Source organism: Trachurus japonicus, chromosome 18 (assembly GCF_045865225.1).
Source record: "Trachurus japonicus isolate A0001 chromosome 18, Traja_1.0".
Classification (NCBI taxonomy): domain Eukaryota; kingdom Metazoa; phylum Chordata; class Actinopteri; order Carangiformes; family Carangidae; genus Trachurus; species Trachurus japonicus.
The window spans coordinates 22,482,219-22,493,970 of NC_140924.1; the positions used below are offsets into that span (position 1 = coordinate 22,482,219).

Genomic DNA, 11,752 nt, shown 5'->3' on the forward strand with positions numbered 1-11,752 from the left:
CAGAATCCCAGCCTGTGGTGGTATTTATTATTGTTGCAATGCATCGATCTCTGTCAGTGATAATTATAAAACCACAGATACCGGATCCGCTTCTGTAAATTGTATAACAACTGTGTGAACCAGGCAGTGTGTGGTGTATCAGCTGGCAAAGGGCTGGTGCCAGAAATAGGCATGTACCCTTCAAGCTTTCCAGGAATTCATAGAAACACCTGCTTTTTCAGGCACTTATCAGATGCAGGGAGGCTTTGTGTTGGGTAATTATTTTCATGATTGATTCATTTGCTGACTGTGAATTAATCCATCAACCACTCCAAAGACTTAAGAATTGCAAGTGTGGCCATGAGGAGCAGCAGATAGGCTATTTAAATATGAAAATGTGAAAGGTTCAATCAAAGTTTTATATTTCTGTATGGAAAGCAAAATGGATGATTTGTTTCTTAATTACATTACCTGGCAATTACCTGGCATCATTAAACAATTACATGACTAATCCTTACAGATCTACTTTACAGAGATCCATAATTGAGCCGGGACATTAAGTTGATTAGCCAATCAGCAAAAAATATATAATCTGCTAATTCTGTGATAAACCAATCATCACCTTGGGTTTTGTGCTGTAGACAGCTGATTCTGGAAGATAGCAAGCATTATTTACCATTTTCTCAGTGGATGAACTGTTAATTCAAATTATGTAATCACTGTTGCCAGTCAAAGTTGTGACAACCCTTTAGAAAAGATCAATAAAGGAAAACCCTACAATATTTGTGAGATACCAAATATTTGGTGTCCCACTATCCCACTGACATACAGTCACAATAAAAAGTATGTAAACCCTTTGGAATTTCCTAGTTTTCCGCATTTATTGCTTTGTTTTCCATTGCAGGCCTGAAATTTGCCACTCCACACTAATGGGAAAATGTTTTGTGGACTAATGAAACTAAGATTTTTTTCAATACATTGTTTTGGGTATTTTTTGTATGTATGATGTAAAAATGGCACTGCATACAGTACCAGCATGTGAAATTATCATCTCAAAAGTGAAGTACAGTGGAGGGAACATCATGGGTTGGGGCTGCTTTGTTGCCTCAGGGCCTGGACATCTTGCCATCATCGAGGGCAATGTGATTTCCAAAGTTTATCAAGGCTTCCAGGATAATGTCAGGATGGCTGCACTCTAGCTGAAACTCAGTAGAAGTTGTGTGATGCAGCCTAAACATTGAAGTAAATCTACTATCTAGATAATCTAGAGTAGCTTCAAAAAAAAGAAAATCCACCTTTCGGAGTGGCCCAGTCAGAGCCCAGACCCTCCAATAGGGATGCTATGGAATGACCTCGAGAGAGCCATTCACACCAACATCCTAAGAACATGGCTGAGCTGAAGCAGTTCTGTAAGGACGAATTCATGGTAAATGGTAAATGGACTTGCACTTATGTAGCACTTTTCTAGGCTCTTGAACCACTCAAAGCGCTTTACACTGTAGGTCACATTCACCCTTTCACACACACATTCATACAGCGCTAGGCACAGCGCAGGTAACTAACCATTCACACACATTCATACACCCAATGGACACATCAGGGGCAAGTGTGGGTTCAGTGTCTTGCCCAGGGACACTTCGACATGTTGACTGGAGGAGCCTGGAATCGAACCACCAACCTTCTGGTTAGTGGATGACCCGCCCGCCACAGCCGCCCATTCATCCTCAGTGTTGTACAGTTCTGATCTGTAACTACAGGAAACGTTTGGTTGAGGGTATTGCTGCCAAAGGAGCAACCAGTTATTAAATCCAATGGTTCACTTACTTTTTCCACCAGCACTGTGAACGTTTAATGCATATGTTCAATAAAGACTTGAAATATTATAATTGTTTGTGTGATATTAGGTTAAGCACATTGTATTTGTTTATACTTGTGAGTTAGATGTAGATCGGATCACATTAAATGGCCAATTAATGCAGAAACCTAAAAAATTCCAAAGGGTTCACATACTTTTTCTTGCAAAACAATGTTTTGGCTGTGCACTGAAGCCAGTATTTACATATCCTTCCCATTATTGACACCATTGCTTGGAAGAGCATGAGTAAATCTATCTCTGCAGTGGAAGAGAGTCTGCACGGCTTCATTGCTACTTCATCCATTCTTTAAGTGTCTGTTTGCTCAGAGGAGCAGCTTGGGTCACATCTGCAAGTGGTGGCAGATGCCTCACAAATGGATGTTGCGACTTTGCAGCAAATACAAATGACCCATATCACTGGCCTAGAAATGTCAGTGATTCCAATTTAACTGGCGATACAGCTGAGGGACAAGAGCGTTATGAGAGGTGCTTACACAGACGCTGAATACAAACTCTCAATGCAGTGTCACGGAGCACTTCTTCGCAACTACAACTTTTCCACGACGTAGGAAAGATGCTTTACACACAACTTGAGCTACTGCTGAGCAGACAAGAACTTAAACATAAACATAAAGGATTGGAACCAAGCTAATATCTTACAGCCTGGCCCTAGTGGACAAATTAGTTCTATTTTAAATGATAAATTAACTCTGTCTTCACTTTCCACATTCTCCCATGCACACACTCATACACTGATGTAACAGCTATCAGCAGCAACATGGGGTTCAGTATCTTGCCCAGGAACACATGGCCATGAGGAGGCGGCGATTGAACCACCAACCTCTTAATTAGGGGACGACCCGCTCTACCTCCGGAGCCAGAGCCGCCCCATGGTCTATTTTCAATCCGCTGTTGCTAGGGGAAACTTCAGCACTTGTAATTTCTATGGCAACCCACTGTTCCCAACACTAGTGGATCCTGTGATTTCTTTGCAAGAGTTTTAATGCATATATTACCCTGGTCGAGTCATGCCTCCTAAAGCTTGGTTATTCACCGAGCAAATGGAGGAGTGCATAGCGGCTGGCGTTTTGTCAATCTATCATTTCAGCATGCCGGTCACAGCTGACTCTCAAAAAACACCGTGGACTGGACTGATCAAGATGTCCAACTGCAGCGGCCGTGAGAAACTACTTTGACTTTTAGGAAACAAAACATTGATTACGAAGCAAACTGGGCAGGCATGTCACACTACACTGAGTCCCATTTATCACTTTATGTCAGCTGTAGGAGGCCTGACAGTTACCTCTTAATATGCAGAAGCGTGATAAAGCTGCGCAGGTAGTGAAAAGTTTGTGCCCACGTTTCTGATAAATCCACTCCAAAACTGTATGAGTAATACATTTTTGCACTTCCAAATGCAGCAACTATAGAAACAGCTGATGGCCATAAGAAAAAGAGGAGCAGTATTCAGCTAAAGGGCACCGCAGGGACAGATGGTCAAAGTGGTGCGAGTGTCTGGGGCCTGACAAGAAACTTAAGTATAAATTTCTTGCTGACCTTCTATGGTTCGTGCTCACTCAAACTGCAATAAAGAAAGTAAGATTGCTATGTGGTTAAATGCAGAAAAGCTACATCAACCAATCACTTATCAAAGCATAATTTCAGACATGAAAATAAAAGTCTCAGAAGAGAAAACATATCCTCTGTGCTTATTAAGGGGTCACAGGCAAAAGTTGTTCAGCACGATAGCACAACATAATGACTGCCGTCTGCGAAAAACTCTACTGAAGGCTGGAAGACTGAACCGAGGCCAGCCAGGCGTCTGTCACCCTGTTTCTCGTGTCAATAGATTATCACGAACAGATGGCTCTGAAATCTACTCAATGCTACGGATGGTTTACCACCTACAGTCATGATTACATGTAGTTTCTATTGATAGAAACCAAACACCTACACAGCAACTTGCTTCTCTAAGGTACAATAATAAAAACTGCTATCTCTAATGCACTGAGCTGGAAAGGTCCTTGTGGATTTGCTGCACGACCATATTTATCTTTTTACACACTTTGTATGTACTCCATCAACCGCTTTGAAGTTATCTGTCACTTTCATTTTTTGCTTGGGGGGTGGGGTGGGTTACGGGTGGGGGTCCTTGGAGCTTTGACTAGAGACGCTACAGCTGGATCCAGCTAAAGCCAGCAATTACCCAGCAGTCCCTACCCACTGCCAGCACGCCTCATCTTCACCAATTAGCGTAGAGGGTGATATTCTACATGCTGTTTTGATCAAACAGTGACATGCTGCAGAGGCAGCAAAATGCAGCTGAGGAGCCTCTAATGAAAGAAAATGAGACGTTATTAATGCCTGATAATGTTAATCAGCAAATCGGAGAGCACTCTCTCACACAGCAGTGCCACGGGGAGTCCCACAGGGCCGCCTCAGCTGGAGGTACGAAAACATTTGAGATGCACTAATGACTGTAAAACTTGTACTCATCCATCCTGCATATGAACGCTGCACAATCGCTGAGGCAGCAGCAGGGGAAGCTAATGGACAAAATCATGCTACGAGCCTGACAAGCGGTATTAAAGCACCTATTTATTTGGATTCTGTGAGGCCTTTTAGCTTGACAGAAAGTCCAATCAAAGAGACGGAGAAGTCTGAATGCATGACGGTAACTGGGAAAGCCAATTATATTTCTCAAATGTGCAACTCGATGCATTGATGGAACCATTTCACATTTTGTTGACGTGACAATCAAGCATGTGGTTGCTGTCAATAAGTCACTCCGCTTAGATGTGAAATCCGATTTTTGTGGCTCCATCATCCATGGCGGAGTAACAATATCGGTGGGGCTCGTCAATGTCTTCATCTTTTGTAGTCGACTCGCCGTTGCCCTTTCTTTGTGAATGGTTGGCAGGGCACTTCCTTCCAACTGAAAGCAACAAGGTAACTCCACTGTAAGCATGAGACCGGCAGGGATCAAAGATCTTCAATAAGTCTGGCACAACGAAAGGTCGAGGCTGTTCAATCAGAGCGCACAGCCAACAAAGCCCTGAACATCACAGGGGCGTTTGAAGGGAGTTTTTCAGAGAGAAATTCCTTTTGCTGTTGCACGCCGCTCCGCTTTTTGAGGACACCTTCATGAAACGTTATTTGTACTTTTGCACAACACAAAAAGTCCGCAACAAAAACCTCATTGGCATTCTGCACTTCTGACCTTTGCATCATTTATTAATGTCGAGATCTGGTGTTTGTATAGAGGCTCAGATGTTTGCAGCTCTGTCAGTTCCCTCCTCAGTGTTGATGATGGCTCTGGCAAGAGCAGGGGGGGTGGTGGCAGTGGCGGTGGTGGTGGTGGGGTTGACAAACTGCTGATGTACACAGACAGACACTTCTCCACAGCACACTAGCTTTACTTGCTAATCCCTATCAAATCCTTAGAGAGCCAACGGGGCCATTTTGGACAGCACCCCATAGGCGTCATTTGCATTCATCAGTCGAACGCACAGAAGGGGGGGCGGGGGGGAGTGCCAGCCTTGAACACAGCATAATCAAGAAAAATACTGTCACAAAGCTTCCTAAACAAAGCCGTCTGATTTCAATTGAGAAAATAGCTGATCCCACACTTTTAAGTCACCTTCTTAGAATTAAATTAAAATTTAAAAAAAAAGCATATGACTCACATTAAACAAGAAATTAGCAGAAAGTGACAAGTCTGCAAGTTTGTCTAAAGAGGGAAGTGCTGGATCAGCTCAGAGCCAGCGTGAGCAGGAGTGATTTCCTGACTGATACGCTTGACCCAACCACTAAGCCCAGAGCTGTATGTGTGTGTGTATGTGTGTGTATTTTTGTATGTGTGCCGTTGTGTGTAGCAGACCAATGGATGGACTTGAGCGCCTGGGCCAAACAGAAGCTCTGCTGTATGAGTTTCTGACACTGAGCTGCTTTTTTTTTTCCTTCTTCTTCTTGCACTGCAGCAGCACAGAGACAAGATGCACATACTGTACCCAGAGGTTACTGCCTCCCCTTGCTAGACTGGAATGATAATGAGAAACCATGCAGGCAGAATATTCATAGGCTGTCACATTACTGTTTTTTTTTTTTTCTTGAAGAGAGTGAATGCATAGAACATGAAGTACGTATACTGTAAGGAGAGGGAGATAGTGAACTCCATGCAGGCAGGGCCTCCTGAGCTGTTTGAAGCCCGGTCACTGGTTATTAATCATCATATTCCTGCCTGGAGAGAAATGCAACCACTGCAAGACTGTAGGAGCGCCCGGACACTTTCCATTCATCTTTAATTAGATGGCATTTGAGGAACAACTCAAGTGAAGCACCTGTTGCAGAGAGAAACTTGATTAGGTGGGGGGTAGTGGGGTTTGCAGAGTAACAACAACACAACAGCTGGATGAAATGAGTAGTTATTACATCCACACTTCTGTGCCGGTTTATCCGACGTTAAAACTCACTTTCCTGTTGCTACAGGAGACGGTAACTCGACTGTTTTGGGATACACATGATGACAAATAGGTTGTAAACTTACCTTCAGCGTCTCTATGTCGAGAGTAGCCGACTGGTCCATGTCACATTTAGCTCATTTAAGTCCCACTTACATATTTACACAAAGTTCAAACAAGCTAAACGCACCGATATCCAACCGTCACGAAGAGCGCGAGCTGCACTTCTTCACTCCCCATTCAGTAAAAAAATACACATAACTGGGTGTTTTTCTTTCTTTTCTTTTCCTTTTCTAAGTCTACATGTTAAAAGTACATCGTAAACATTATTTTAATCTTCAGCTGTGCCGTAGTAGCTACTAGAAGAAAAGAAAAAAACGCTAATTGATACACGCCGACTCAGGTGCTCCGGTCCCCTCCTCACTTTACGTTCAGCGAGCCGATGAGACGAGTCGCTCTGCTTCAAAACTCACCGCCGTCAAGCCGCATACAGTGACGCTCTTCACTTCCGGTAGTGATTTCAAAAATAAAAGTCGTTAAAAAGCCAGTACAAAGCATAAAACCTAGTAAATGAAAAATAAATAATCCACGTTATGTCATATTTCAATGCTGAATTCACAAAATATTGATATTTCAGGTGACTATGTGGTTCTATTTTTCCTCAGCACGTGTGTGAGTGACTTCCCATACCTCACCAACCCACATGTGTTTGGGACATAGGTTTGGGAGCATTTTTCACCATTGTCAGCATTAGGTTAAATTCTGGTATTTTAAAACTATAAGACATGTGGTTGTCTAAAGGTCCACTGTGTCTGGAAGTTGTTTTTTTTTTTTTTTTTTTTTTACATTTTGTTTAACTGGATAGGTTGCAAGAAAAAAATGAAATTCTGGGGCCCTGCTGACTTGACTCCCCTCTGCAATGAACAGTCATCACTTTCATGATAGCTATTTGATCAGAAAAATGCGTCACAGCCACATCCCATTTGTTGGGGAAAACATAGAGAAAACACTAGGCCTACTTGTAATGAATGAAATGGGGGATCAGGAATGGCCTCAGATTTATTTTGAAAACAGGGACTATGCAATTTCCGATTTCATCGTAGTGAATTCTAGCTGACTTGGCAGAATTCAAATCTCACTTACCAGATGATGCTCTGAGTAATGGATTGTGTACAGCCAGATTCATGATGCCAGAGTTGGCGCTTACATTCAGCCACCAGTATTAAGACATCAGGGAAACAACATCACTCTTTTATTGTGCCATGTATGGGTCATTTGAGGATTACTGTTAGAAAATAGCCCCTAGACGAATATTATAATGGTATGATTTTCAATAATCTTCCCTTAGGCTACTGTTTCCTCCACAAAGGATAAATTGAACTGGATTATTCTGAAGATGAATCTGATCCCATGTAAAGGTAGTTATTGCACTCTGCAGGACATAAGGTGATACTGCAAGCAGATATGAGAGTGTCAGTAGGTAGTAGGCTAGGGGAGAGTGGGGTAAAGTGAGACACTTTTTACATTTGCTCCCCTCTAAGCGAGCTAAAATGATTTATCAGTAAAATTTACACATTTCCCATTAATTCAGGATGTTTCCTAGCAATGGAAATTATCAGAATGTATTTAGGACGAAGGGCAGTGAAAATATGATTGTTTTAAAAAAAGTGGTCCTGTGTCTCACTTTACCCCAGCTCAGGGGTAAACTGAGACAAACTGGAAAAATCAATGGGGTAAACTGATCCACTTACTTTTTCCACTCTGAAACTACCATAACAACACATGTTGTAACAGTTAGAGTCCTGACAGCTAGCTTGACAACCACACTTCCCAAAACTAATGTCGGACTAGTAACAGAATCATGGGGATTGGTCAATTAAGCACTTTTGTTTTCTCAACACAAAGTAACTCAAGACCAAAATCATATATAACACAAAATGTTTTAATTAACATTCAAATGACGGATAGAACCAGTTAGATAGTCTGGGGGTCAGGTTGTAGGCCCCAACAATCGTGACCATTTTGATCAAAAGCCCTCTTGTGTGTGGGGGGAGGCGACAAAGTGGAATGTGACTAAAATTGAGTTAATTAACCAATAAATAAGCAAGCTGACTGAGAGCACATAGCATAACAAAGCAGTGTGGCAACAGATCATTGATCATGCAAGATTTCTGGCTTGGGGGGCGAGATTCTAGTGTAAATCTTTGTGTGTGGTGTGCTCACAGTGTCTCACTCATGGATTTATTATAATACATCCATGGTCTCACTTTACCCCGCAGCATTTGTCTCACTTTACCCCAACACCCCCATTTTAGAAAAAACAACCTCTCTTAGAAATTCAGGCTAATTTTCAGCCAGCATCATCACATGGTTTTATGTGTTGGTAGTTCATCATCATGTATCATAGAAGTTTTTCTACCTGAATCAATTTGCTTTGGCACAACAGTTGATTAAATTGACACCAAGAAAATTTACTTTTACATGCAAAAATTATATTTTTGTGAAAAAAACATGCTTTCCACAGCATCATGAGGTCCTCTTCTTCATGATCATGGGGAAATGGAAGGGGCTTGAAAACATAATGGTCAGATGACCAAAAATGTGTTCCGTTTTCTAGATACAGGGGGTGTCTCACATTACCCGGTGTCTCACATTACCCCACTCTCCCCTACTGTGTTATCTGTGTTTGATCAGTCTGAAATCTTTTAACATCTTTACATTCCTGTGGTTGGTTGATTTAATTTGTTTGGTCTGTATTGTGTTAATGGTTGACAGTTATATTAACACAATACATTTAGAATAGAGAAAGAATAGTAGGCTATAAACTGAATGTAAAAAGAAAGATTCAACAGAACAGACAGAGTCCTTTAACCGTGTTTGTCATTATGAATGTAAAAGGAAAGAAAGAAAGAAAGAAAGAAAGAAAGAAAGAAAGAAAGAAAGAAAGAAAGAAAGAAAGAAAGAAAGAAAGAAAACATTAACATTATTTGTAACTTGCAGTACGAGCTGTACACCAGTAGATGGCAGTAAAGTTTCAAACTCGCATGTTTCCAGACAAACATAATCAAACCAGAGCTCCAACTCTGAACTAGGCTTTATAATCAATTGTCGATAAATTCATTACTTCATCGCAAGGATGTCAGACGCCACCAAGCAAATGATGGCACAGAAAAGGTACAACATTGCATTTGATCAGCGTTTACGTTTTACAAATTCTGTTATAATGTTCATAATAATAAACATGTAATTTCATCTTTTGGTAATGCTGCAGAATCACTGATGGCGACACCCATATTCGTGTAGACAGTAGCCTAATTATTGAGACACTGTAATTAGCCTACTGTGACAGCCTAGAAATGATGGGATATCATCTGTGTATTCTGCGTGGTATGTTTCGTATTTCGTGTTAACAGTGCATCACTGATTGGATTTTATTTCTATTTTATAATTTACATCTGCTATTGCAGTGTCAAAATTGCAGCTGGGGCTGTTGTCTGTGTTGAAAGCGAAGTAAGAGGAGATGTGACCATTGGTGAGAACTTCAATTTCAACCATAAGTGCCATTTTCATACATTTACATGTGAGACTGTAAAAAAAAAAAAAAATCTTTATTTGTACATCTTCACAGGTGCTAGAACTGTCGTCCACCCTAAAGCAAGGATCATAGCAGAGGTAGGGCCTATTGTCATTGGAGAGGGAAATCTAATAGAGGAGCAGGCTCTTATTATTAACAGGTAGGTGTGTGTGTGTGTGTGGTGGTGGTGGTGGGGGTTGGGGGGTGATCTTATCATAATTTCCCTGTGTGATCATTGCAGTTTGACATTACTGTATCTCATTTCTCTTGTTCATAGTTATCCAGAGAACATAATGCCAGACACAGAGGGAGTGGAGCCAAAGACCATGACTATTGGGGCCAATAATGTATTCGAGGTTGGATGTGGTATCCTTTTCAGATGGAAAAGCAGCAGTTGATAGTTTGGCGTGTTGGAGATGTGTCTTGAGTAGAGATGCTGTCATGATGCAGTATGTCCACCAGAGAGCACTAACAACCATAAAATATCCCACACTAGGCCTACATTACCTGTTCACAAACAAAACTCCAACACTGACTCTAAAATTGATGTTGGCAGTAGTCTTTTGAAATGTTTTGTCAGTGTGCAGTGCATATTGACTATTAAAATTTGCTCTTTATTGATGTAAATCCTTAATGATTCTGACACAGTCTCACAAGCTCTGAAAATTGGAGACAATAATGTGATTGAGTCAAAGGGTGAGTACTATAACAGTTACAGAGTTTTTCTGGGTAACATTGGTAAAAATATTATAACATCATGTAGGGTACATATAAAAATAAATGTATATATAATTTTGTAGTTCAATGTTGATATACAGTATATTATGATAAAGCAGCTAGATTTTCTGGGAAGTGATAAAATAATCAAGCATTAATGTTTGTTCAGAGCAACAAACATAATCTCATTTATGCATAAGTTATATAATATTGCAATTAAGCAGTCCTGCTCATTGATTTCCTAACAATGGTCTAAATACCCCAGAGATATGAAAGGGATAGATACAGCATGCCAGAGCTGATCAGTTTACATCTCAGTGTATCTCTTCATATGGTCCTGTCTTTCTTTCCATAGTCCTGTAGTGCATTTTTCCTAATACATTTCTTTTCAAACACTGAATCCCAGCTGATCTTGGCAGAAATGTGATTCTGACCAGCGGCTGCATCATCGGCGCCTGCTGCCAGATCAACACCTGTGAGGCCGTGCCAGAGAACACGGTCGTGTACGGTTCAAACTGCATTAGGCGCGTGCAGAGTGAGAAGCCGCAGGTCAGTTCTCCACCGAAGGCTTGTTTGTGTCTGCATGTCACAGAGTTTTGCTGGCTCGTGCACAGATCTGTGTAACTGGATTGGATAGATTGTTTTTTTCTTTTCTTTTTATCTTCTACAGCCCCAGACTCTGCAGCTAGACTTCCTCATGAAGATTCTCCCCAACTACCACCACCTGAAGAAGACGACCAAGGGCGGCGGCACGCCTGTAAGAAACTGACGTGGATGTCCAAAAACTCCCTCTGAAACCCAAAGCGTCTGCACATACAGACACCACACACACACACACACACACACACACACACACACACACACACACACACACACTCACATTTCCACACATTTCCCTCCTCTTGCACTTGTCTTACACTTAAGCACTGTTTTTTGATGTCTGTCAGATTACCTCTAGCTTTGAAAATGACCATCGCACGCTACATTTCTCCCTGCTTGTGAGAAATGCCATCATTCTTTGACATATTTTACTGCCTTTGTCTGGTTTTGCCTTTTTGCTTTTAGATATATCAATATTATGACTATTTCTGATATATTTTTGTCCAAAAATAATGACATTTCCAGTGCCATTATAATATTAATCAATTTTAATCATCTATATTTATA

At 41.2% G+C, this 11,752-nt stretch overlaps 2 protein-coding genes across 2 annotated transcripts in view; one reads left to right on the forward strand and one right to left on the reverse strand.

Annotated features, from left to right (window-relative positions):
- Positions 1–6,743, reverse strand: part of LOC146969350 (zeta-sarcoglycan-like) — a 39,389-nt gene extending 32,646 nt beyond the window's left edge. The window contains exon 1 of the mRNA XM_085806292.1: positions 6,381–6,743. Coding sequence (XP_085662418.1) covers positions 6,381–6,419 — 39 coding nt within the window. The 5' untranslated portion in view covers positions 6,420–6,743. The remainder of the gene's footprint in view (positions 1–6,380) is intronic.
- A 2,600-nt stretch (positions 6,744–9,343) lies between these two features.
- Positions 9,344–11,436, forward strand: LOC146969351 (dynactin subunit 6-like). Its single transcript, XM_085806452.1, has 7 exons — positions 9,344–9,468; positions 9,762–9,826; positions 9,923–10,028; positions 10,146–10,234; positions 10,517–10,564; positions 10,992–11,134; positions 11,256–11,436. Exons 1-7 carry the CDS (start codon positions 9,431–9,433, stop codon positions 11,352–11,354), a joined length of 588 nt encoding a protein of 195 aa, XP_085662578.1. The 5' UTR covers positions 9,344–9,430; the 3' UTR covers positions 11,355–11,436.
- Positions 11,437–11,752: the final 316 nt, after the last annotated feature.

What these genes read in the sequence shown, in the direction of transcription:
- LOC146969351 (XM_085806452.1), top strand. Translation starts at nt 9,431, where the DNA reads ATGTCAGACGCCACCAAGCAAATGATGGCACAGAAAAG. An exon ending in TGTATTCGAGGTTGGATGTG is followed by an intron (nt 10,235 to 10,516) that starts GTATCCTTTTCA and finishes ATTCTGACACAG; the next exon opens with TCTCACAAGCTCTGAAAATT. An exon ending in TGCAGAGTGAGAAGCCGCAG is followed by an intron (nt 11,135 to 11,255) that starts GTCAGTTCTCCA and finishes TATCTTCTACAG; the next exon opens with CCCCAGACTCTGCAGCTAGA.